This window comes from Ciconia boyciana, chromosome 3 (assembly GCF_034638445.1).
Source record: "Ciconia boyciana chromosome 3, ASM3463844v1, whole genome shotgun sequence".
NCBI lineage: Eukaryota > Metazoa > Chordata > Aves > Ciconiiformes > Ciconiidae > Ciconia > Ciconia boyciana.
The window spans coordinates 128,091,784-128,118,691 of NC_132936.1; the positions used below are offsets into that span (position 1 = coordinate 128,091,784).

Consider the following 26,908-nt stretch of genomic DNA (forward strand, 5'->3'; position numbering starts at 1 on the left):
AGGGGAGTTACTACAGCATTCAGCAGGTCTGGGGGACATTCTTCCTCCCAGCCTCACCAGGAGCAATATGTGGCTCACATTAAGCCTGAGGTGCAAGCAGGGTATCACAGAATCGTTTAGGTTGGAAGAGACCTTTAAGGTCATCAAGTCCAACTGTTAACCTAACAGTGCCAAGCCCACCACTACACCATGTCCCTAAGCACCTCATCCAAACAGCTTTTAAATCCCTCCAGGGATGGGGACTCCACCACTTCCCTGGGCAGCCTGGTCCAGTGCTGGACAACCCTTTCAGTGAAGTAAAATTTCCTCATATCCAGTCTAAACCTCCCCTGGTGCAACTGGAGGCCACTTCCTCTCATCCTATCACTTGTTACCTGGGAGAAGAGACCAACCCCACCTCTCTCCAGCCTCCTTCCAGGCAGTTGTAGAGAGCGATGAGGTCTCCCCTCAGCCTCCTTTTCTCCAGGCTGAACACCCCCAGGTCCCTCAGCCGCTCCCCATCAGCCTTGTGCTCCAGACCCTTCCCCAGCTCCGTTGCCCTTCTCTGGACACGCTCCAGCCCCTCAATGTCTCTCTTGGGGTGAGGGGCCCAAAACTGAACACAGCATTTGAGGTACAGCTGCACCAGTGCTGAGTACAGTATCCCCACCCCGCTGGGGTCAGCAGCACCACTGAGCAAGGTGCTGTTTGTAAATACAGACACAGCAAACACACCAGGGAGAAGCAGAGGGCACCCACCTCTCCCAAGCAGGGCCAGAGCCCAGCCCCAGAGGAGCAAGCAGCAGGTACAGCCAAGGACCAAGAGAGGAGCTACCTGCAGCACAGGTCCAATATCCACCTAGGAGGAGAGAAGAAGCTGAGAGAGCCAGCAGCAGTGCTGAGCACAAAACCAGCCCCAGCACAGGCCAAGCAAGGGGAAGGGGGCCTGGCCCTGAGCTTAAATGGAGCTCCCAAACCAACGGGCAGGGGCTGCAGGGGGGGCCCAGGTGATGCTTGTCAGGGCAACTCAGGCTTATTAGTGCCTGCAGTGCTCTGGGCTTTGCAAAACTCTGCCTCCTCTCTAGGCAACATAAAATGCTGATAAAGCTGGTGGAGGGGAAGGTGTAACTGTAGCCTTCTCCCCTAAAATATAGCTTTCCCTGGATTAGGTGTAGCTGGGAAGAATATGCTAATAATTTGTCAAACACTGAACTGAAATTGTGGATAAGAATCATGCTTTTTGCCTAGGAAATTTAAAATGAAAGAGTGTCTAAAACTGTAGCTATTACATAGCACATTATCTTGAAGGGCTTTGGTATAATTTAGATAAACCACCCTATCTCTTATTTCAGAAATGTCAGCATCATTCTAAATGTACATGTGCTTTTCCCTTGGTTTCCTATGAAGACTTACAGCTCTACGAGCCTCTTTCTCTTGTTCTCTCCATTTTCTTTTTAAATTGGCAAATGAGTATTCAATCTTTCAAAATTTCAGGTACGTTTTTCTATGTGGGAGAAGTGCCTGTTCAGAGATGCCCCTGAATGGCTCCATTACGTATGTTATCAGCTGTGACACACTACCAGAAATAAAATCTGGATGGAATAGAAAAAATTAATACCAGGCTCCAGAACAAGGATGAAATGTTTCACTTCCCTCCTGCGCTCCTGATGCTCCAAGTGCATCTATGGTGCCCTTCATCCCTATTGCTCTGTAGGTGGTGCATTGGCAAGGTGGGGTGTGCGTTAGTGCCCCAGGCATGGGGGCACATGGGGTCCTAGACTGAAATGAGAAACTCCCCCAAAAAGCTTCAGCGCAGGCAGGCAATGTGACCGAACGAACCAGCTGGTTGCTGCTGGGCTGCGGTGATGTACTTGGGAAAAGGACTTGCATGTCCGATGTACTTGGGGAAAGGACTGGCGTGCAGGAACCCCTCCAAAGAGGTGCTTCCCGGCAGGGCTGTCTCTTCACTTCGCGCAGGGCTCCTGGCTGGGTTCAGCACATCCCTAAAGACTCTCCGTGCGTGCCCGGGGCTATACAGCAACCCCAGGGAATGAGGCCAGGGCTCTGGTGGGGAGCAGGACGTGTAGCAGTTTGGCACCACAGAGCCCTTAGACCTTTAGCCCCTAGCACATCCAAAACCTGAGTGTATTGAGAGCTGGAGACAACAGTTTCCCCCTAATAACTGCAGCGGCAGGGCACAGGTCCACACGCATCCGCACCCACGGACCCCCAGGCAGGGCAGATGGGTGCAGGAGCAAATGGCTTCTCATCCTGTGTCAGCCAACCTAAACTCCCTTCTTGCGGGGGCTGCAAGGGAATCATCGCCCAAGGCTGGCGATGGGAAACATCGCCAGCCTTCCAGATACCTCTGCCTCCCGGGCAGCCCCCCTTTTGCTCTCTGCACCTCTCTTCAAGTGCAGCCCCCCAGGGAGGATCCAGCTCTTCTGGAGCAAAAGACCCCGCTGACAGCAAAGGGAGCAGAATAATTACCCGCCGCGTCTGACGCACTATTTGTTCCCCTAGCTGCATTTGATTTTGGGAGACGCTCTCGCCCAAGAGCCTGGGATATCCCTGTTACCCTTCTTTCCATCACCACAACTTTTTCTTCAAACCCTGGGAAAGAGGAAAATACACAAACTGAAATACAGGAAATGCCAGTTAAGCATACAAAACCCCTTTTTTTTTTCGGTGGTCAAACACTGGCCCAGGTTGTCTGGAGAGGCTGTGCAGTCTCCATCCTTGGACACACTCAAAAGCCAGCCAGGCATGGTCCTGAGCAAGCTGCTCTGGGTGACCCTGCTTGAGCAGGGGTTGGACTAGATGATCTCCAGGGGTGCCTGCCAACATCAACCACTGTGTGGGTTTCTGCTTCACTGTTAGTTCATAGGAAAATGTGCACAATTAACATGAATTTTATCCATGTTTTGCCATCTCCAACCTCTGATCAGGTTTCAGGAGTGTTTCAGACCCCCTGCTAATTGCCCTCCAATGGTTTCATACCGTTCTCCTGGGAGAAAAATCCCTCCTCTGATGGGAAGGGGAAAACAGGGTGTTGGCACAAAATACCATGGGGATGTGCCTCCTGGCAAATGCCGGCAAGCCGAGAAAGAGGGAAGAACGATCACACAAGTAGGACTTTGTTGCAGCTGCATCAGTCTGCCTGGGTACCTGCTCCCCAGTGCGAAACATCTGTGCGTGCATGCAGCCGGATGCGTGCAGCTGCTGTCGTAGCTGGGGGACGTACGGCATGGCTGGGTTTGGCTCTGTTTGCTTTGTACCTGAATCAGCAGTTGGACAAAAAGAACATGAGTTTTCCCCCAGCACATTTACATTCTCATTTACTTCTATGCAGGCTCCCCTTTCCCTGACCTGGGAGCTGGAGCACATCACACACAGCCCATCACTGTCGGAAAACATCAAGGACTATGGAGGGAGGTCGTGGTAGCCATTTATCCTAATTAAAATGCCACTTAGAGTGTATAGAGGTGCAGATTTACACAACTTGGCTGTTTGCTGTCACGAGGAAAGACGCACTCACACATCAACGCTTACCCTGAAGTACCTGTGACTGTCTACCACTCTTAACAGTGTATTGCATGAATAAATAAAGAGGTTTCTAATTAGATTAAGACTGATCGAAAATACATAATGAATTACCATTCTTCTTTTTTACAAAGCCAAATATTTTGTGAGATGAATGCCATCCTAATTTAAACCTTCAGCTTAGCCTTCAGCAATTCCCCATATGAACTGTTGCCATTTCCCTCCTCCAAAGTGCCGTCGATAGCTCTGGGCCCTGAGAGGCCATTGCCAGCCTGCAAGTGTAGTCTATCAGTCTGTCTCCTTGTGTTATCGGTCTGTAACACAAGGACACACAGCCATGCAAGCTGCACTGCACTTCTCCAGCGGTCCTGGTGAGCGAGGATGGCGAGGCACCGGTGGGAAGGACAAACCTCCCAGCGTGCACCGTGTTGGGCAAGGACAGACCCCGGCCAGCCCCAACTCGTAAAGGTGCCTTGCTGCATGTCCGACATCCCCCTTTTCATCCTCCCTGCTCCCCAGCACTCGCTTTTCTCCTCTTTATTTCGACTCGGCTTGCTGTCCCTGTTTCCCAGAGAATGGTCACCCCAAGCGAGCGAACGGGCACTGGGCAGGGTGGGACATTCCCGTGGCGAAGGGTGCGAGGCTGTCTGCAAACATGGGGTAATTTCCCCGCTCTGCAGGAAGAAGGGTTACCTGTGCCGAGTACGAGGGCTGCAGCAAGCTCCCCGCCGAGCCAGGCTGTGGGCAGGGACCCCAGCGCATGTGCAGAGAGAGAGTAGCCATGGACACTGCTGCCTTTGCACCCCCTTCTGCAACACACGCCACGAGCCCTGAGATGCCACTCGTGTCCCCACGGTGAGCGGAAAGCAGGCTGCGGCTGGCGCCGGCAGGGATTGCGGGACTCCGTGCGGGGCCAAGCGACGACTGCCATCCCCGCACGCACGCCAGCAGCCTTCGCTCACCGCTTCTGCATACACAAGCGGAATCAAACAAGGGGAACGTTTATAGGGATGCAAGTCTGCAGCTGCAATTTACAAGTTCATTAACAGTGTCCCTGCAAAGATCATTTTTTTTAATTGGAGCCCTAATTAGCAATGAATTCTCATTATTTTTCATTGAAATCCCAAAGCAGCTTTGGCACATTCTCTTTGTTCTTTTGAAAACGGGGAAGTGGAGAAGCCTAGGGGAGATAAAGAAGCAGCTGATGATATACTAGGGGGGGTGTTTTCCCCTCGAGCCATTCCTTCAGTTTAATACATTTTGCAGCAATTTTACTTATTATTTATGATTTGAAGAAATAAGTATTTCCATAAAGAAACATTAACTTCATCACGGTTGATTGCTACTCTCTATCCTTCCCAGAAAGACGTGTCACGAGGACAAGACGCACCCTGTAATGAGGCTGGGTTCGTCTTTCACTCAGGCAAAATCTCCATTGACTCCAAGAGGAATTTTAAAAGTGCGGGGGCACAAATCCAGAAAGCGGTGATGAGAAAAGGTCTGCCTGAGAAACAGCAGAACAGCCCCCACAGTCACAGCACGGTGGCTCTGAACAGGGAAATGTTAATCAGATGGAGGGGTTTGCCAAAACCTTCATTAGCACCAATAAGGTCAGGCCCCAGCGTGAGCATGTGGTGCCGGGAGCCAACCTTGGCACCTCGGGGTTGTTCAATGTGAGCTGCAAGGGCCGGCTGCCAGCAAAAGCTGCGGGACAGGCTACTCCTACAGCGACGGGCGAGATGCTTGGCATCGCCGGGGTCACTTAGCTCTCCCCAAAGAGGAAACCTCTTTTGCAGAGGGTCAGCTCTCCAGCCGGAGCAGCCAGTACCCAGGGCCGTGCCGGCTGCTGCAGGAGAGGGGCTTCCTTGCAGCCTGGGGGTGCAGGGTCCCAAAAAGCCTCCAAGCGTTGGCTTGACTCATTAAAATGAGTATTTGAATGCAGCAGTGTGCAAGGCGGCAGAATGAAATCTTTACATCACCTCGGAATTAATGTTTTGGTATCACCTGGGTAAAACGAGCTTTTCCCTTATTGAAAACTGGCAATTAGTCCACGCCAAGAAGCCATCATCCCTTGCTAGTTAGAGACACATTGACGCTATTTTTCTCAGACAGGGAAATACATGGGCTGAGAGGTTATTTAACGGCGTAGCAGCAGCGCTCACGCCCGGCTGCCCTTCCCCGAGGATTCACCACGTCTCTTGCCGGGTCTATCGCAAACGACTGCATTTATGTTCCTACGGCTGTATCGGCCTTTCTGACTGTACAAACACAGCTCTTGGAGGCTGAGCTGTGCCTCGCTCCTGAGCAATCCCCCCAGATTTACTAGGCTGTGCTTATCTGCCCCTCACTCTGCTAATTCTTCAAGAGACATAAAGGTGAAAAGGAGCCCCTCAAAGCAAGTATAAATGTAATTTTTCCTTGGTTTTGGCCCCTTTTCATGGCCTGAGTACATTGGAAGGCCCACAGCAGAGACAAGAATCAGCCCCAGTAAATTTAATCACTCAGTTTTATTGCAGCTCATCTCACCCCTACCTGCTAACAAGCAAATAATGAAAGAAAGAGAGATGTATTTTCCCGGCGGAAGAACGGCGCAGCGCCCCGTGGCACCTCTCCCTCCCTCTGACCTGCACAAAATTTGCTCTCGTTTGGAGGTGCACGCTGCTCCCAGCCGCGCGGCAGCACAGGGGTGTCACCGGCTGGCTGTCGCCTGTCCGGGGACCGCGGAGAGAGGCACATCAAGAAATGGGTGGCCTATGCACAACCCGGTGACCAATGGATTTGGCACTGGAAAAGAGTCCAGCTGTTTGACCGTACCGGTATCTGCTCCAAACCCAGACCTGCTTCGGGCTCTTGGTAAATGTTGAGATTTTTGTTCAGAGGGATGGATAATCATCACATTGTTTCCACAGTCCTTCTACAAATTATTTTGATAATAAAGGACCTCCTGTGACATTAAGTACATTTTAATTACAACATTGTCTGTAATGCATATATCTAATTGCAAATAATTATTTTATCATATTTTGTCTGTATGCCTGTTATATGCAGCAGATATTATCTTCTGACTCAGTGGTACAGGTTAATTAAAATTTCTCTTTTAATATCGTTTCAAAGCTAACCACATAATTTCATGTGAACACCAGCTGTGTTGGTAAAAATTATTTTTTATTATTTTTTGTCATGCTTGTCCGTGGAGGAAAACCTGAGCCATTTTGGAAGCCTATAATTACTGCACTGCTTTCTGCAGTCATTTATTTGCAAAAGAAGGAGGAATCTGTGCAACATCAGTGGCTAGCGGTTGCTTTGTGCGTTTCTGCTTTATTTTGTAGGTTTTTTTGTCCTCTTTCTTATGTCCAAGAGAACTTGAGATCTTACCTTCAGAAGGAGAATTCAACATATTACATAGCCATTAGATAAAGTCTGGTTTGTCGCTATAAATTGCACTCGGGGCTAAGACAATCTGTATGGTCATTTTTGATGATAACAAAGCTCAGCTTAAGGGTGATCCCAGTCAACTGTTTCCTTCCTCAGTTATTGTTCCTTCGAGTGCAAACACAAGCTGAGAGAAAAATGAAAATATGAAAAGGCTGTCGAGTCGACAAAAGAGAGCTTAGGTTAAATATATGGCAATATAAAAACCAAAACAAGCAAGCTGAGCAGAGGACAAGAGGAAAAAGACGACTCTTACTTCATATGGGAGAACACTTCATCTGTAACTTGTACTAAAAACTGATCTTTACTTCTGACCCTCTGTGCATTATTTCTTACGACCAGAAGTATGTCTGTAAGTCTGACTGTCAGCATGTCACTGCTATTTAAGACTGTACCGCTGGCATATTCTGTCTGCCTGTTTGAGTCAGCTCCAGGGAAGGCAGAGGGGCAAAGGCCGGCAGGGAGCGGGCTAAGACGTGTCCCCAAAAGCCAGGATACAGCCAGGCAGCCGGGGCGGGGAGCAGGGGCTCCGGGGACCTCCGGTGCCTGGCGAGCAGAGGTGAACGCTGCCAGGAGGAAATTGCTGGAGCTCCACCGAAACCACGAGTGACCTTTCCTCTTGGAGAGGGGTGAAGTAAACAACACTTATCTCGGATTTAGTGCCGTTGAGACAAGCAGCACTTTATCTCTGTACCACAGCACACGGAGCAGGGAGGCAGAGTAGCGATTTTCCTGCTTTTACGGTGTAAGCCATCTCTGCTTTCTTAGTCCGGTCTCAAGTTGAGCTGTAACACCTCCTCATGGGAAGATCTTGGCCAGGGCAGTAGGTTATGGGCTTTCACAACTTGCCATAAACCTCTTTATGCACTTCAACCTTTTGCAAGCATAGTTTGATCTCTCCTTAGTGGGTAGATATTTTTACTCCACGAAATTTCCTCATTCTCCATGCTGCTTCCTTTTGGAAGGCATCAAGGGACATGCAATCCATATTCCTTCTATTTTGGATTTTTTTCCATCCACAGACATAAATTCTTCTCTTTCCCTCTATACACAGTTTGAAATTCTGGCAGAAGGAAATCTGACGTCTTTTTCTGACAGCGTTTTTTTCCTGTCTATCATTTTTACTATATGAATGACATTTGAATGCCTCATATGCTGCGATGGTTAGAAGTTTTCCATCACATTTTTCCTAAGTAGCCCAGCACCCAGCAGCTCCATTCCCTTCTACTGCCAGATATCCAGGGTTAGGAACTTCTGAAAACCCAGTTCCCAACCACTGCTCCGCTTAGGGACACTCCTGCTCCCAGCTTTACGTGTGCTTTATTTCAGCATAGTTTATTTCAGTGCTATCACCCACTGTTTGCCATCCTGCAGCATACTGGAAGTTGTGCTCAAAATGGGGCCAGGGCCAGATCCTGCCGTCTCTCGGAAGGGCCACTGACCTTCACCCTGCCGTGCCAGCCTCCAAGCCCTGTGTCTCGCTTGCCGCGTGCAGAGGCTCACACCTCTATGGCTGGGTGGGAAAATTTCACAACTTTACGCTCAGACATCTGCATCTGGCGTTTGATTCCTCCACTGTATTTATATCTTTTGCAAATGACCAGATATAGCAGACAACTCGCGCTGATCCCAGAACTGAAGATCTTTGGGTACTGTTATAGCCCATCCCCAAAGGAACTAGACAAAACGCTGCTGCTAGGCCCCAGTCTGTATGCTAACCTACACCTGCGCATGGCAGCGCAGACCGCTTTCAGCTTAAATTAGAACTAAATCCCTCTGAGGACAAAGCACTTTTGTGTACCAAAGAGTTCTGTCTGCTTCTCCTAAAGTAAATATTCAACTCCTATGAAGTAAGTATTAAATAAGTAACTCATGCTAAATAATTAACTGTTTTCTGGGAAGCCTGTGGGCTGTAGCGTGCTTATCTGAGAAGTCAGCACGCTTCTTCAGGAGACATCCTCCGCAGACGCCACGCACCTTTGAACTGCTCTTCTTCACCCGCCAGATAAGCTGCGGCAGTGGGTGCACCTCTCCTGACTTCCTTTGCATTGCCAGCCCCTCCGACGCTTCAGCATCTGTGTCTTTCATTAATTCATCTGCAACAGGCAAAGGGACAATAAGAAACCCTTCGGTTGCCAGATGAGAGTCACTGGGGGAGACCCTCAGCAAGTGTAAATGGACGAGGTGCCTTTGCTTTCATAAACCCAGCAAAACGCCAAACCTTTGCAGAAGTTGATCCACGGAAGGCAGTTTGCACGATCCAGACTTAGGAAAAGTCAGGTGTATATTAGAAATTAAGCACTAACCATATGGCTTTGAGTCTAAAACAGTACCCTGTAGGTGCAGGGACCCCTGCCTGCATACCCTATAGGAACACCGTTAGGAAAATAAACCCATCGAACTCAGAGCCAGCTGGAGAAATCTTTTACACAAGCTTAGTCATATCAAGACCGAGGAAGCGGAGTCTCATTTCCATACGCAGCACGCTGGCACAGTACCAAAGCTTTGCCAAGCAACCACACACTGCACCTAAGTTGGGAAGCATCAAGTGAGTTGATTCAAAGGCAGGAATAAGAAGCTAGTGTGCCGTAACGGATGTGTCAGACCAAGGATATGCAACAGGACACAAAAATAACCTTTCTAAATACAATTTGAAGCATTTGGTCTGAAGGACAAATAATCAGTACAGGCATCCTATGCTAAGGAAATGATTATCTCACCTGTATGTTATTTAGGAGGCAAGTCTCTCATGTGCTTTTCCCCTACCCTTTTTCCTGGGCTCATTATGAAATGTCATATTGACACAAATAAGCAACGAGTTCCGTAATTTAATCTCTGTCATTAACATTTCAGACTCAACAAGAAAAGTCACCTTGCCTGTTCATCAAGTCCAGTGAAATTCAGGCGGCCGTATTTACAGCTGCAGCAGCAGGTTTCACCTTTCCACAAACTCTGCAGCAAGAGGCAGAGTTTCTTACCACCGCCTGCCCTTGCTTACGGCAGGTAAGAAAACAGGACAGAGATTCCACCCTGCTGTGACTAAAGAGCTTAATGCATTAAGAGCACAGAAACGCAGGCCAACTCCTGGTTCTCCTGGCCCACCATAGTCAAATGATTAGAGCAAATGAGGCACATCCTGGTTTTTTATTACTTTGACTATGATTCTGTTCGATACATTTTGTTATATGCTGTGGTAAGTCACTGCTCTCTGACCATCGAAATGTGATTTGTGTCATCTTTCTGATGTGAAATTTAGAAATTAAGCATGTCTTCAAGATGACGATAAGCAAACCCCTGAGACCCATAGCTAGCCTTCACTCCTCAGGACTGCCACGCTCTCACACAAGGCATCAGAAAGAAATTTAGAGACTGAACGAGGACAATGTGGGACATCTGCTTGTACCCTCAGATCTTGGGTCAGTTGTCTGTGGCGAGCCGAGTGCGTAAGGCACAACGACCGGCAGGTTGTGGCTTCCAGGAGCCAGCACCAGACCAGCCCCTGCTGCCATGGAGTGGCCTCTAGAAGGATCATAAGAGGTGCTGCCTTGGTCCCTTGCGAGGTCACTCTCCACCCACAGCAAACGGACAGTCCCGGGGCAGGAGAGGCATCCCTGCGCAGGCACGTGGCTCTATTCGGGCTTGAGACCTTGCTGACCTTTTCCTCTGTGCTTCGGACAGTGCTCAGGCCTTGGGCACGCCTGACATTGGGAAGAGGTGCAAGCAAGTGGACGTGCGGGGTGTGGGAAAACGTCCCCCCTCGGAGGGTGCAGCAGTGGACCTGCAGCTTTTGTGTCTTGGAGCATTTCAGGAAGCCTTTTCCTTTCCAAGGCAGAACTCTCCGGGGACAGCACTGCTCAGCATCCTCCCCTTCACGTGATCCGTGCCTCAGCAACTCGCTCCAGCAGAAAATGCCCAGGGGACGTGTCCTGCTGCTGCTTCGAGGGCTCCCATTAGCCGACAGCCCATGCCCGGGCAGCTGGCCGCCCACAAGCAAGTGCAGAAAACACGACCGAAGACCCATACTGCGCGCTTTGCTTCTGCTCCCCTGACCCGTGCATCCCTCGCAGCGTCCTAGAGGGTGCAAAGGCAGGCACTGAGCGCCAGTGGCACGGACCGGCTGCGGGAAGAAGCAGGGGCCATGCCAGCTGCGGGGCTGTCGCTGCCGGCGTGACCCCCTTACTCCCTGGAAGTACCACGCTGCTTCCAAGAGGGGAGGAACAAAACGCATGAGCTGTGCAATTCAGGGATAGCATGCCTGGCCGTAGCGTAAACGCATATTAATAATTTAGACTATTCTATTTTAGACTGGAAATGCGCTGCCCCTTACCCGTACTGCTTATATGCAATGGGTGCCTGAAATAGCAACTTCTCCAGTAGCTCTCTGCAGCAGCAAGACCGCATACAGCCAAGAGGGGCTGAGACCAGTAGGCAGGCTTTCCTCCTCAGGGCAGGCACAGCAGCGACATTATTTTCAAGGTCATCATTTTCCCTTTTGTCTGTGGGGTCTGGGCTCTGCTACGACTTCCCAGAAATCTCCCCCGTACTGATGTGATGTGGGCCTTCCTCCACCGGAGCCAGCACGAGTGGGGCTCTGCCCACCACATTACCCAAATGAACACACAGCTAAAAAGGCAGATTCCTGCACAAGGCAGTGATTTATCTAAATGAATACTGAATCCATTCGCACCGCTGCCGTGCTTATGTTTGTACGTTCAACTCACTTTGGACGTCACATTGTGCTGTGACCTTTAAAAATTCAGTTCTGGGACAAGTGATTACTGCTTTGTCCCCTTAAATGACCGCTTTATATAGATTTTACTTCAGATCCCGAAAGCTGAATGACCAAATGTCTTTCAGGAAATTATTCTACCTTAAGCATCAACTTTCGGAAATGCATCATCTGACTTTCTGGGAAATTGCAACCGTTACATTGTTAGAAAACACAAGTCATAGGATTTTACAAGTGGTTCCCCTATACAGGCTGAAATCATTGCTGCAAGCTTACTGGGATTTCTGGTTTGCATTATGCTACATCAACTCATGCATGAATCATTTGAAAAGTTATATTTTATGATATTTTAACTAATAGGTTAAAGGTCAGTTGCATATAATTCCGAGTTCCTAAAGACACATATTCATTCGGTTGTATTTGCTTACCTAAAACTCAGAGCAGAAACTGTTAAATGGGTTTTCACCTTGCTGCTATACTGACTGCTTGTTCTTAATAAAAGACAAGGGAATTTTAGACCATGAAGATTAGCCAATGTATGGTGATGCATTTACATGCAGAACAAAATATTGTCTCATGTTATATGACACATGACATGCAGAAGAAAATGCGAGTTATAACATCCGTGGTTCATCATTTAGTTTTGTACTGTGACGATTCAGCTAATGCAAAGGCGTATCAAAAATAAACAGGAAAACTGTCAGAAATCTTTAGGATACCTTCCATTTTTAAAAGCTTTTATTAGACTGTGTATTTCCAAGTAATATGCGCTCTGAAAACTAGGAAGTGTCTTAATTTCTGGGAGCTTTGACGTTTTCCTTGTTGCAGCCAAGTGGCCAAAACCCCTTCTCACAGGAATCCACAGAATTATGTCAATGTTTGTCCCTTTACCAGCCTGCTTATTTCTTACTTCAGAAGAGTCACTAGTGATAGAGAGATCAGATTTAGTCCTCACTGAAGCAGAAAGCACATTAACACTTCAACTGTAATGGCAGCAGGGTTGAATGTGGTCCACGTGCCCTGTACTAGGCTTTTCAACACTGCTGGAAGCAAGGCGGCGGTCTTCAAACCTCCTCTGGTTGCTTGCAGCTGCATATCACAACACATTCGCTCACCAGTGTCAACCCTCCAACCTCCAGATATGAGTGTCCTGCCCAACAGTGAATTAACTCCGTACCATCTACATACAGCATCAGAGGCACTTTTTCATCTCCGCATCTCACTGATGCACAAGAACTGAGTTTAACTAACCTTAATTCCATGATTAAAGCACACAAGTAAAAACAAAAAAGCAAACCCACTCTAATTATGCTAATGTTAAATGATGCTGACTCACTGAGCTCTTCACGTGACCACATTTCCCAGGGCCTAACAGAGAGAGAAAGGACTGCCCTCCTAGAGCACCGCAATTCAAGTCATGAACTCTATATTCTGTGGGGCTTTTCACGAGAAGAATTTCTGGCAAACTTCGGAACAGCGAGTGCCTAAAGCTATGCAGTTAGGTGCTGAGCACCAAAATGCTTTCCTAGTTACCACAAAAGTTATTAGACATTAGAGCAGCTATATAATCACAATTGTTTTACCTGCAATAACAGTGATTTTTTAATTTTTTTTAACGAAGCGGAAAAAGACAAAAACATGGAATGATCAGAAATTGCCAGAAGAGACAAACTGAAAGTCGTTGTTTTTCTAAGTCAATTAAAATAAAAGGGAAGGGAAAAAAAAAAGAAAAAAGAAAAGAGCAAGCCAAGATTTTAGCCATGTGCTTCCTCAGCCAACTGCATATATTGACTTGTGGCAATGAAAAGGAAAAGCTGGAATGACCCAATTCGCTCTTCTCAGGAAGCTGCAGATACTCAATTTGCAACACATGACCAAAAATCTTAGACAATTGTTAAAGATTTATAACTTTTCTAGAATGAGACGTTGTGTAACAGTGTTATGGGAAGAGTATGCAATATGAATTACTGTAAGCCTCAAATAGGCTCCACAACAATAGACTATTACGTGACAATAAATTCTCTGTGTTCGATTCCAAGGTCATGCGTTCAACTTTTTTGTATAAGGAAAAGGATTAAAGTTTTTTAAAAACAATGCTGCGTGTCAGCACTATTCCTCTTCCTATGACTCCTGCAAGCAAATTCTTAAAGAGCAGCAAGAATGCCACAAGATTTGGTGGCTCTACAGGGCAGCAGTATGAGACACGGCCAGCCCTTGCTCTCCACCTTCCAGAATCCAGCTGTGCTTCAAAGGTGGGAAAGCTGTGCTGCGGTCACAACCACATCGTGCAACCAGCAGCACCCACGAGCACCGACTACAACCCCCTTCCACCACAAACTCCCACTGCTTTCTCATTTATTTGTTTATTTTGCCAGGTTAATTTTCACCCAGACCAGTTCCCTGCTCTCGCTTGCCATGTGGCCATCCCAGGGGTGGTGTCCCTGCTGCGGAGAAGCTGGGACTGTCCTTTCGCTAGCGGGACGTGTTTAGGGCTTGTTGTTGTGTTGCTTTGGTGACTCCAGGCCTTCGCAGAAGAAACGATCCCTGAGAGGGCTCACAGGAAGCGAGATGAGGCACTGATATATTTTCCGGTCCTAACAATAGTAATTCTGTGACATTTTATTTTCCTACAATGATTCATGGCTGAAAAATATTTTCTATAAATGTATGACATGTAAATTAATTTTAAAATGATTTTGTTAAAACCTGAGAAGTATACGTGCAATTTATTTCTCTGAAACACATTGTTTTCTTTTGCAGGACCTCATCCTGCCTTGGAACTTATTGAAATTTACCATTCTACCCAGGATTTTTACCAAGAGGATGTGAGGGCCTTTAACCAAAACCCTGCTGGCTTCCAACTCTGGGGTAAATCCTGCTCTTGTTGTGTAGCTACCAACCTGCTCAGCCTTCTACCTTCCCTATGCGTCACGGGAGCAAAGACAGCACTTACTATTTACATATTTCCAGTGCAGTTATTCAAAACATGAAGGTTTTTCCCACAAATAAAACCGAGCGTAGCAGGGCGCCAGCTGCCAGCGCCGTGTCCATCTCAAACACGCCGGCGCACCGCCCTGCCTCCGGCATTCGCGCAGCTCTCCCAGCCCCGCCGCGCCTCGCTGGCACTCCTGCCCTGGCCACGCCGCCCGAGCCCCGCACAGAGCTGGCCCTTCCGCCCGCGGCGGCCTCGGCACCGCCACCTCTGCTGGTCTCACCGACCACGGTCGGCGCTGCCGGAGGGCCGTGGCCTCAGCGCCTGGAGAGAAACGGCCCGGGTGCTAAGCTGGAGGCCCGAAGTCGGTGCCGAAAGGCCCCGGGGGTGCCGGCAGGCCACGGCCGGGCCCGCCCGTGGGGAGCGGCAGCCCCCGGGGGCAGGGGGCCCTGCGGGTGCCGCAGAGCGTGAGGTACCCGCGGGGCTCGAGCTCTTCCAGCCCCTACAGAGCGCCAGCGCCAGCGGGGCTGACGCACGACGGCCGCCTCGGCGGGGAGGCTCTGGGGCGTGACGTCAGGGCGACGCCAGGGTGACGTGAAAGGCAACGGCGCCCCGCGAGCCGCGGCGCCTCCAGCCCCCGGCGTGCCCCGCGCGGAGCCGCCTGCCGCGAGGCGCGCCGGGGGCCGTAGTCTTCCCGCGCAGGGGACGGCGCGGCTGCGCAGTGCGGCGGCCCGGGCGGGGGGCGGTCAGCCGGCGGCGGGGCCGGCCGGTTCCGTGCTGGCACGCCCACCCGTGCGGCGGCGGAGGGCGGCGAGCTCGGTCGCCCGGCGGGGACGCTCCCATCCTCTGCCCTCCCTCCCCGCGGCCCGGGGCGGCGCGGCCGTAGCGGGCGGGGCTGTGGCCGCCCGTCCCCCGCACCTGCCCGGCCGCCGGGCCCTCAGCCCCTCGCGCGGACAGCGGCCGCGCGCGGCCCGCACCCGCCGCGGCCCCGAGGGGAGCCCCTTCCCCTCAGCCGGCGGGTGCCGCCCGCCCCCCCCCGAGCCGGGATGTTCTCCAGGAAGGGCCACGCCGATGTCAGGAAATCCACCCAGAAGGCGCTGGACCCCAAGCGGGACGTACTCACCCGCCTGAAGCACCTCCGGGCGCTGCTGGGTGAGTGGGGGGCGGCCGGCGGGGCGCTGACCCGTTTCCCGCCGCGCCGTGAGGGGCGCGGGGGGCGGGGCGGGGCGGGGAGCCCCCCGCCCCCTGGCTCCCCTCTGGGCTTCTCGCTGTCGCGTCGCCCCCCGTGCAGCCGCAGCCCGCCGTGAGGGCGGCCGGGGAGAGCCCGGGCAGGGGAGCGAGCGGGGGCGCGGGAAGCGCGGGAGGGAGCCGCTCTTCGCCTCAGGGAGGAGCTGCTGGCGGCGGCACCCGCGGGTCGCCGGGGCAGACCTCGGAGCCGCGGGCGGTTCGCTGGACGCGCTGATCTGTTTTATAATAGATACCATGCAGATACAATAGAACCATTTTATAATGCTGTTTGGGGTGGCTGGGTAAGAGTTGTCCTCAAAACAAGAGTAAAACTGAGTGACAAAAAATTCTCGTAGGCAACCCTTGTGGAGGGTACCCTTTTCTGCCTTGGGTTTCCTCAGCTTTCTTCAAGCTTCCTTTGCAGGTTCGGGGAGCTCTGTAAGCTCTCCTGGTTATAGCTGTGGAAAGGTAGCAGCGCGTGTCCCTTCAGAGTTACAGGAGCTGTTAGAGAATGTTACTGGTGCGTTTTGCTGCTCCTGGCTTTGGAAACTTGTGTCGCCCGGTGTCAAAATACTCGTGATGCAGCATTGTCGTCTGGGTATGAAATAGTACGTACATATATTTCCTGCAGGCTTCTTTGGAAGATCCATTCATAGAAACTCTGTGTTCATTTGGGTTTGTTGTTTGGGTATTTTTTAAATTTTTTTAAAAAACGTTAAAGGGCGTCATGTAATGGTATTTTGTGATGCCCTTCCCATGTCTGTGGCAAGGTTGAACCTCTCCCTAATGTCACCTTACAGTTGAAGCCTTAACCCTGGTCTTCTGAACATTGAAACCAGTTGATGTATTCCAGCTGTGAGCTATGATTTGCAAGGATTTGGGTGGCCTCATGTTCTCTGTTAGTCAGCAGACTGCAGGAGGAAAAGGCTCTTTTAAGAGCTTTTGCGCACTGTCCCAGTTCGGGAGAATCGGTGACAGTGTTAGTATTTATCTCATTTTAGATTGTTCTCCTGAGAAACAAGGAGGAGAAAATGATCCGATTTGTACTTCTTGTGTACTCTAATTGTTTTTTAGTCTACCGTTTCAGTCAGGTTTGGCAGGTATGTCGGAGCCTCAAAGATGCTGTGTTAGGAGCTGTGAGAAGTAAATAAGTGGCCGGAGGAGAGGGCCTGAGGTTAGTGGCTCATCGAGAGAGAACAGAAGTTGGGCACTGTATCTTCTGCTGAGGAGCTGCCCTCTGCTTGGTCAGCATTCGTGTCGTTCCCCTCGGACCCCCTATGTGCTTGCTCCCTCTCGGTGGTGTGAAGGTTGCCTGGAGCTAGAGTTAGTGCCCTGGAAGCAGCTCAGGCCTTGCAGAGCAAAGGTGCTCCCCATCAGTCCTCCGCCTGCTACGTGCACCAGGCTGCAAGACTTGCAATGAGGAACCTCCCTGTGGTTTGCAGTGTGGGCTCATCGGTGGTGCTTGAGATTGAGTTTGAGATTAAAAGCTTTTTCCTGTGACGCTCCACTGATAGGAGAAAATATACAAAAGAAGTTTTGAATGTACTGTAGCAAAGTGAGGAGCTTTTGTGGTGAGGACCCTGAATATGATCCTGAGCAAGAAGAATAGCGATTAGTCTCCCTTGGGATGGTCCCTTTGAGAAAGTTGTACTCTCTGAGAGGGTGGAAGCGAGTGAGTCTGTGATAGTTCAGCTTGTTATGGGCATCTTGCTGGTTTTCTGGGGACACGTTTCTTACAGGTGTGAGTAACCATCATTCTGATTTAAAGACATTATTCCCCTGTGATCTACTGCATTTAAGTAGCTAATCTGAAAAAGAGATTTTTGTGGGTAATTGATTAGTGGACAAAGTGTTGTACCAATCCGAAAGTGGTCTTGAGCCACGCTCTAAAAGTGGCCAGGTCTTGCTCATCTTTTGTGCAACAATACATGCAAGTTCAACATGCCCAATCTGTAGATATTTAAGCTTCATGATTTGGACTCACAAGTAGAGCAGTTCTCTCAACATCAGGCACGGTGGTCAGACGAGAGGCTCGCGTGTCAGAGGCTCCCAGCACCTGCAGTCTTCGCATTTTCTGTGAACAGTATTGAACCTTTGCTTTGGCGTTAGCTGTGAGTGAAGGGTATGTGACTGCTCTGGTTATAAATTCCTCCTGTTCCGTAAGTGTATGTGAAAAATCTCCATAGTCAGCAATCTGGTGGTCAGTTTTGTGTTAATCTCCTTCTGGGGACCAAATGTGTACATTTCTTGTTCTGGAGGTATAGAAAATATTTTGTTTGCTTGTATCTCTTTTTTTTTTTAAATCGTACTATGTATCTAAGTGCCTAAGGGCAGGTATTTGAAAAGACAGGAGAAAGGTACCTTACCTGCCTTATGATATGCCTTTTAACTGTCTATGTCTTATTGCTCATGTGCTGTACAAATAGTATTAAAATAATGTCGTTTCATTGTAAAAAAAAATTGGGAAATTATTTGTTTGAGACGAGGTTTAGAATGTTTTGTGAAACCATCCTGAGAGAGATTGGTGTAAGAGACTGTAGTGCGAGCATGCGGCCCTTGCATTTCTTCCTTTTCCACCAGCCTCACTAAAATAAACGGCCCTGAAGAAATAAGAAATATTGCAATTCTCTGTTAATGTTCCCCTTTCAGCCTCTCGGAAGGACATGCCTGAAGCCAAGACACAACTAGTTTAAGATGAAATATTGGACTTGCTGTGGCTCATGGTTATACCATCTTATGGGATTGTTAAGTTTTTGAGTGCCGGTACAGAACAGAGGAGGTTGTCAGGCTCCTGTGACGGACCTGACGGGTGGAACAAATGGAAAAACATGCCTGTTAGCGTGACAAAATTAATTTATGTCCCAAAGCAGATGGTACTGAAGGTAGCGTTGTTTGGTGGTTTTCTGTAAAGATACTTATTACCCAGTTGGCGAGGAGGGAAAAAATACACCCGTCACTTCTCAGAAAATATCTTTTCTTCCAAGTGTCTGTTACATTTGGAGATAGTGACCTTTTTTTTTGATTAAATTTATTATTGAACATTGGCTTTAAGTGAAAATTGTTATCACTGCCAGAGGGCTGGGTAGCACGTTAGTGGCTTATTGGCTGAAGTGCTGTGATATGACAGCTGTCTGTCTTCTAGTGGATACGTTTTGTTGCAGGGACTATGTCAAAGCAGGCTCTGGTTATGTTCCTGAGATGTCTGCTTTTGAGAACGTCAATGTAAACATTTTAGATAATATGGGAGTGGCTTTTTGAAGATACTATCTTCACAGATATCCTTGCAAGTGAGTGTTTTATGGTATTATTCAGCACAGAAAATGAAGCAAGACATGGTAAGAACGTCTGTATTTAAGGAAAACAAAGCTTTTGCTAGTAAAGCTCAAAAATAGTTGGATATTTCTTCTTTTTTTTTCCTTTTTCTCCTCCCCCGCCAGACGTGGCACTCCTTGTGCTGGCCAGGGGCAGGGATGTGTGTATGTTAGTGTACCTCCCATCCCAGTCATTTCACTCTCTGTCCCCAACTGCTCTGCTCAGGCCATAGTGGCACATGTTCTCAAAATAAGTGTTCCTGTTTTTATGTTTCCTTAGGAGGTGCCATCTTTTCTTCCTTTGTTAGTTTTAAATCACAGGAATTAAATTGTAAACAAAATGACAGTTACTATTCTGAGATCCTACTGATGTAGGAGGATAAAAATCAGAGAAAAGATGATAATAGGGGAAGGATGAGGGAAAGGAATGTGTATTTCTAAATAACGGGTTGTGTGAGCACCAGGATCAATAACACCCAGTTTTTGATTGCTTTGGGTCTCTTAGCTACCGTCTGTGTAAGTTTGTCCAATACCCAAACTGAAAGAAAAGATTCCCTTTAAATTTGTGTTGCTTGTGACATCTGTCAAGTCTATAATGCCCTTTAGGATCTGAGTCCCTGCTTCTGTGGAGTAGTCTACCTGCATGACAACACAAAACACTAACCAGAATAACAACATTATTTTAAAGTGGATGTTTGCTTGTGTTAGGTAAAGGACCAGAAAATTTCCTTTATTTTTTTATTGCTATAAAGATGTACTAATTTTCAGAACTTTCATAAAGTCATTAGGAACTTTTTTCCAAATACAGTGTGTGGAAGTGTCAATAGTGTGGTCTTTTTTTAGTATAGACTTGAAAAATAATGGTCTTATAAATGGCGGTGGCCACGTACAAGTTTGGCTCTTTCACACTGACAGGCCATAAATTAAGCCCTGTACACTGTTTGCCAGAGTAGTTTCTATGGGACTTTTTTAAGCATAAAAATGTATCTCTGCTCTTTAAGATGTTGTTTCTGTGGCTATTCTTGGGTAAAAATAGTCTTTTTTTTAATTGAAACATCTCTTTCAATGTTTTCTCCTCAGGTACAATTGAGATGCTTAGTTTAACATCTTTCCATGGCTTAGTGTATTTCCCTTGAATTTTTCTTCTGGTTTCAAAAATTGCTCTGTCATGACACAGTATCTTGTATGAATAATGGTGCAATAGGAACAACAGCTACTGTCTGCTGTGGTTCTCTGGTAATCTAGATGATGTCACTCTTTGCTCATGCATAAAATGGGATGAAGTATGATACTTTTAAGTTTTTATTTCATGAAAGTGATGAGCCTTTTCTTTGTGGCATTGTTATTCTTACTAATTTCAGAGTGTGATTTGCCTGAGAACTTTATTTGTTTAAGGCTGGAAATTATAAAGTCATCCTCTAGGTAGTCTCTATGAACAATCTCTGGTGATTTAAGTTGGTCACCACCATTCACATTACACTTGCAAATAAGAAAAAATGGGAGCTTACCCATTGCTGCTATTGAATATGCTGCGAGCTGCTGGGAAGATGGTGACAACAGTTAAGTTGAATTAAGGGGCTGGATTTTCAATTTTTTTTATACTGAATAATCTTAAGGATGATAACCTTGTTTTGAAAGTAGCCCCGATTTGGTGCAGTTGCCAAACCCAAATTGTTTTACAGATTTGTGGATTGTGTTGATCCTGAACTTTTGTTGGGGTGGGTTGTCAGACCGTGTATGTGCTCATGCTTGTTTTTGAGTGTACTGATGGACTAAATTGTGCATCAGAAGACTGGGTGCCGGGTGGTGTTCAAATTCATAACATGCACTTCAGAGCCCGTGCTGTGGCACTTCACTCCTGGGTACGTGCATAAAAGCTGGGCTGTTCTCAGAGTTATAGTACTTTACACATATTTCAGCTGTGTCGTGGAAGAAACCGTCATTTAAATCCTGAACTGGAAAATGGCAGTAGTCTGTGCTTTGGTGTATGTGTTAGGAGTACTGCTGCTAACAGATGTGGGGTGCTGCTTACGTCCATTGCTTTTAACCTTTTCTCTGTTGGGCAGTGGACAAATGTATGGCAGACCTGATATGGCTACGCACAGACTTCAGTTTAGATTAAATATGAAATTTGTTATGTTGCCAAGTGCAATCCTTAATCTTTTTCTTTAAAATATGTAAATTAAGAAAAAAACATGTTTTTCATTTAACTCCCTCAATCAAAAATGAGATAATAAAGGAGAGTAGTAAGGTTTTTAGTTATCGCACGGTCTTGGTTTGTACAGTTCTGTACAGCTAGATTAATACAAGCTTGGTAGAAATTTTCATTTGGAGACATTCAAAAGTGAATGCTTCCAAACTTCTTTCTGAATTTAGAACAGCTATTGTTCCTTAGATTTCATGTGAAATTTGAGGTGTTAAAATTATTTTAGAAATTGGAGGGGTTTTTTAGTAATGGTATGTTTCCATGCTGACATTCCTTTGAAAAAATGAAGGAAAATTATCTTTTAGGCTTTTATTTAGCATTTAAAGCTCTAATCTGAAAAAGTGTGGGGGTTTTTTTGGTTCTGTTTGTTTTTTTTTTTTTGAAGGTAAGTAAAAATTGTATGTTGTTTCTGGGGTGAGGCTAGTAATAAAAGTTTATCATTAACCAGAGTATGACTGCAAAGTTGTCTCTTCATCTCCTTTAATTTTTTAAGTACTTGAGATAAAGAAAACCCCGAAGGGTTGAGAGAACTTTGTATAAATAACATAAAGCCAAATGACTTTGGAAGCTCATGAAATTAAGGGAGGATTTCTAACTACTTAAATGACTGCAATGACATTTGGTGGTTAACAGAAAAACAAAAGGAAAGCTGGTGTGGTAAGGACACGATTATTGTCCCCTCTAGATTTTTTTATATGAGGAAGAGTAATGAGAGCTTGGCAATAAACTCAGATTCTTATTTAATAGTACCTGAGTAGTTTGTTTCCCTAAACTCTAAGCTTAAGCAGTAAGGCAAGTAAGGGTGACTTGCAGTCATCTAATGAGCCAACTGTTTCATATTGTATATCGAAGAAATGTCATGTGTACCCTCATGAACATCTTGCTATTTCCTATAGGTTGCTGTAAAAGCTGTGAAGTGTTAACCAGAAGCATTAGCGAATGGATCACTTGTTCTTGTTTGGGGAATGGAGTTAGATTATACATGGTTTTGGAAAGCCACTATGTATCTGATGGCTGATAATGTTTGCCAGCTTGCCTTAGATTTTAGTGCTCAGAGTTTTGAATTCACTAGGTAGCTGTTTTCAACAGTAGTAACCCGAGAGCTATTTATCAGTAAATATAAAAATACAAGTATAAAAATATAACCTAATACCTGCAATTCAATCCCAACCTTGCTGTTTAATTTCCTTGAATGCTTATAAATACTGCTTTGGTCAGTGTGGTTTGCCAAAGTCAGTATTTTGTCGTAGTATCTTAAATGATAAATAGTGCATGAAACTTTCACTGTTGTTTCCTATTTGAAAAACAGAAGAATGAGCCTTATCCTGCTACAAGTTAAACATATATATATATAGTAGTGATCCAAGTTACTGTCTTAGGCTTCCTGCCAACTTTTAGTAAATCCTCTTGAGAAGCAGTCTTTCTTGTCGTGGTCTCTGTCTGTGATGATCGTCTTTTGGTGAAATGGGTGGGAGAAGCTGGGTCGTGGGGAGAGCTGAAGCGAGGGAGCAGAAAAGGAGCGTGTGAGACTCAGATGTGCTCGCTGTGGTGCTGCCTCTCTGTAGATGCTTTCCCTACAACCCGGAGTGACGTAGAGACTGCTGGAAAGGGTGTTGTCACCAGCTTGGCTGGTCCTCCTACCAGCCAGAGGTCGGTTTAGCAGGCGAAGACATCGCCCGCCCCTCCTGCGCCCAGAGCAGCAGGCTGAAGCGTTCATGGGCAGCGCTGCTTTCCGCTGCTCGTCACCATGAACACGTGCACGGTGAAGGAGTACAGAAATGGTGTTTTCTTAATGCATGCAAAAAATAAGGAATTTGGTAGTGAAATGCCCAAGAAAGCTGTGTCTCTGACTGAGCATTGGAATTATTGGGTGTGTGGCTTATTCGTTATGTTTCAGATTATTTAAGTAAAATGGGCAGTGGTATCAGGATGACAACTTGCATGCAGAACTGCAAGAAAATTTTACTTTCCGAGTGAATATCTACTCTTAGGGTAGTAAATGGGAGTATTGTTGTTGGTCTCTTTTAAGGTTAGAAATTTTTTTCCTATATATTTTGTGAAGGAATATAAGGAACAAAATAGTTCAATAGGAAAAGGATGTAGCTGTAAGAATGCATGCTTACATCAGAATAACAGATGAGTCACCACTGAAATGCCACATTTATAGAAAAGGAGAATTTATTTTTTCTGATTAGGCAGTTCCTTTCTCCTCCTTTCACAATTTAAAGGGAAAGTTTCCTTTTTGTTTAGATTTTAATGATCTCATTCCTTCATATGAAATCCTTGTAAATGAAAGCCTTGTTTTCTCCTAGAGTTGTATTTAACAGAACGCATTCATAGAGAGGAATAATTGCACTTAGCTTGCAAATTCAAGACCAGTAGTTTGTAGGAAACAAATAATCATGTAAAAGAGTTTCCATGGACTAATTGTTTCTGTAGTACAAGCAACCAAACAAAGCCTTACTACTGAAAAGGTGTCATTATTATTATTTAAAAAATTGTCCAAGGCTAAAGTCATTCTTTCTTCTGTAGTTGTGTGATATTATTGGGTCTTCTTGTTGCAATCAGCTTTGTTGTTTTGATTAATGAATGGGTTTCTTAAGAGATGAAACTTCAATGAGAAGACATGTTATTAATAGTTCTTGCCCTTTATCCTCTTAATGCTGGGTGGAATCATATCTCTTTTCTTGACCAAATCAGTTACAATAAACAGCAAACAGATGAAGTGTGTTTTGCAAGTGTCAGGTTTAGAAAACATTAGATTTTTTTCTTCTTAAAAAATGAACTTATTTCAAATTTTAGACCTCAGTTAAGGCTTAGGGAAGTAATGCATGCATGGGTTTCCATTCTTTTTTAAAATGAATTAGAAATATGATGTTTTCTGCATTGATCTGCTTGTCAGATAAATTTAAGAACTGGATTTGCAATTTGCATACAGAAATACATTGCTGGTGTTTGGTTTTTTCCAACAGTGCCTGCTTGTTTTGATGATACAGAAGCCACTTAGATAGCTAAGACACATCCGATCTTTTTTTATTTTTTTTAAAAAACAAATGAACCTAAGCCACACTGCAAACTTTAATGAATTAAATGAAAATGGAAATTTCCCTATTTTACTTGCAAGGACGGAATCACAATTTAGTATAGAATATTCAATAAAGTCACTAAAATTGCTTCGTATTGCATTTATTTCATTCTCTAGTACTAAATTGGCATGAAGACAACAATTTTCAGCTTTCTGATGTTGTGTAATAATTCCATTTGTTCCTCTTTTCAGATATTGTGGATGGAAGTGACCTGAAACAATTTTTTGAGAACAATTACTCTCAAATTTATTTTATATTCTATGAAAACTTCGTAACACTGGAAAATAGCTTGAAACAAAAAGGTAAGTTTTAGAGTTTTGCCAGCAATTGTTGAGTCAGTTTTCCCGACCTGTTCTCAAAAGCTTATTAGAGCTATTAGAGCTTATCTAATGATTATATAGTCCCCAATTATCTATATTTGCATTAATAGTTTCATGCATTATTAATTAGTATCAATATTTTAATTTTATGGTATCAGAAGAGACAAGCATGGAAAATTGCTCTCTGAAATGTCATAAGTAACTGAAAAGAATTCTAAATACATTTTTATGGCTAAGTGTCATTTCAGCACAAAAATCAGGTCTTGTGCATTTATATATGTATTCTGTCATCTTGTTTCAAAGTATTGAAGGCCTTCACGCTACAATTAAGCATATGTCTGTTCGACTGAGACATTGTCAGAGATCCACAGACAAACCTCAGTGTTGAAGATGTGTCAGTAGGAATAGCTGTTTGCTTGGAGATGAGAACAAGGACAATGCCTTGCAGATCTGGGACTCTAGATGTCCCTCATTCATAATCAAGAGAGAGGCGATGAAGTTTGGAAACATCTTGCTCTTTTGATATTAGATAAAGGTGAAGAAAAATAAACCAAGTGCAACATCTTTGACTTCAGTTGAATAACAGCAGTGTAATTTCACCATCTGTCTCATACCATATGTTTACAGCAACAATATTGTTTTCTGTCTTGCAGGGAATAAATCGCAAAGGGAGGAGCTGGACTCCATTCTCTTTCTTTTTGAAGTAAGTTTTCCATAGCATGAAACTAATTTTTGTTTTAAATCTCATTGTCATTATATGCTTACTTACACCTTTACAATGAGGGCTGAAGCCAGGTATCAATCAAAATGACAGGAGGTGTCCATGACTATACAGGGTGAAAACCAGAAAAGAACTAGGGTGTAAATTAAGTTGTCAGATACAACAACAATAACAATTTTATTATGCAATGGGAATGTTGGTTGAATGAATATCCAGAGGTAAGAGATTTTATCAAAGTGACTTGAAAATCATACAGTAATATATCTGTCCTCAGGAGCTGAGGATCAACTCTTTGAAAACGTCATGGTGTTTTTCAGTAGAATTTGGGAGCAAGTGATCAATAGTTGCATAGCCTCTGTTAGGCTAAAGCTGTCAAAATAGTCCTTTTTCTTATTTTTTCATAATTAAATACGTTCTTGTTTCTGTATTTTATGAGGGGCTAGTTGAAAACAACAGTACTTTTTCCCTACGCTTTGTCAGTATGAAGTTCAGTGTTAGGTTTTTTCGAATGTGTCACAGCAGGAGTTTGGGCTCTCCTCCTGTCAGAGACATCTATTATGATTGCAGTATTTGGTCTTGCAGCACAAGGAAAATAAAAGGATAAGAGCTGTCAACTACTGCATATCAGTTTGATCTGAGTATGTGAAATGTTAATTTGTTTAACTTTTTTTTTTTTTTCCTTAATTCAGTGGAGCATCTTTTACTTCCAGAAGCATATTCTTCCCAGCACTGGCGGTCATAGCATTTGCAGCATCTAGGGAGGAAATATTAGCTAGTTAACTTTTGCATAATCAAATTAGGATGTCTTTAATTTAAAGAAGAATAGACTGTGATAGATCATTTTCCAAGGGACTTCTTTAATGAGAGTTATTACCTAAATATATTTGGATGTGAGAAAATATCACTGGGCCAGATGAAAGCCTAACATGTAAAAAAATTTTTATAATGCACATCAGAAGTCTTAGCATAAGCTCTACCTGGCTCTGAAGTCAGAGATAAGTGGTGCCTTCAGTTGTTTGTGGTTTGTTTTTTTTTTTAACAATTCATTAGGTAAATAATTGGCCTGATTTCTTTCTTAAGGGTAAATACACGCATCTTCTGATGATTTCTCTTTGTTAATCCAACTACTAACTTTTCACTTGAGTATTGCATCATAGAAATGTTATCTTTGTTTATGTTGTGGGTTATTTTTTGGTAGGGTAGTAGAAAAAAACCCAAACTTTCAATGAGACTCTGGAATTTGAAATTAAAACGGAGGTTAAATGTTCTCAACTCTTACTCTTCTCTGTAGAAATGGAAAAAAAGCCCCAACCCAAACCAAAAACCTCAGAAGTGTATGGCTTCATTTTTTTGCATTAATGTATAGTTAGTAGTTAGAATAGTATCTATATTGGCATTAAGAATTATGCTGTTTAGCCTAAC

The 26,908-nt window shown here is 45.5% G+C and overlaps 1 protein-coding gene and 1 long non-coding RNA gene across 7 annotated transcripts in view; one reads left to right on the top strand and one right to left on the bottom strand.

Moving 5' to 3' along the window:
* The window catches only part of LOC140649848 (uncharacterized), a 111,380-nt gene extending 95,412 nt beyond the window's left edge, over nucleotides 1-15,968 (bottom strand). For both annotated transcript variants that reach the window (XR_012041787.1, XR_012041786.1), the window contains exon 1: nucleotides 15,739-15,968. This is a non-coding gene — a long non-coding RNA (uncharacterized lncRNA). The remainder of the gene's footprint in view (nucleotides 1-15,738) is intronic.
* The window catches only part of RALGAPA2 (Ral GTPase activating protein catalytic subunit alpha 2), a 137,309-nt gene continuing 125,741 nt past the window's right edge, over nucleotides 15,341-26,908 (top strand). Inside the window, exons 1-3 of one of the 5 annotated variants that reach the window (XM_072857639.1) lie at nucleotides 15,341-15,767; nucleotides 24,637-24,747; nucleotides 25,419-25,468. In XM_072857639.1, coding sequence (XP_072713740.1) covers nucleotides 15,662-15,767; nucleotides 24,637-24,747; nucleotides 25,419-25,468 — 267 coding nt within the window. In that variant the 5' untranslated portion in view covers nucleotides 15,341-15,661. Of the gene's footprint in view, nucleotides 15,768-16,329; nucleotides 16,451-23,009; nucleotides 23,122-24,636; nucleotides 24,748-25,418; nucleotides 25,469-26,908 lie in introns of those variants that run through there. The other 4 variants (XM_072857638.1, XM_072857642.1, XM_072857641.1 and 1 more) reach the window with 4 other exon arrangements.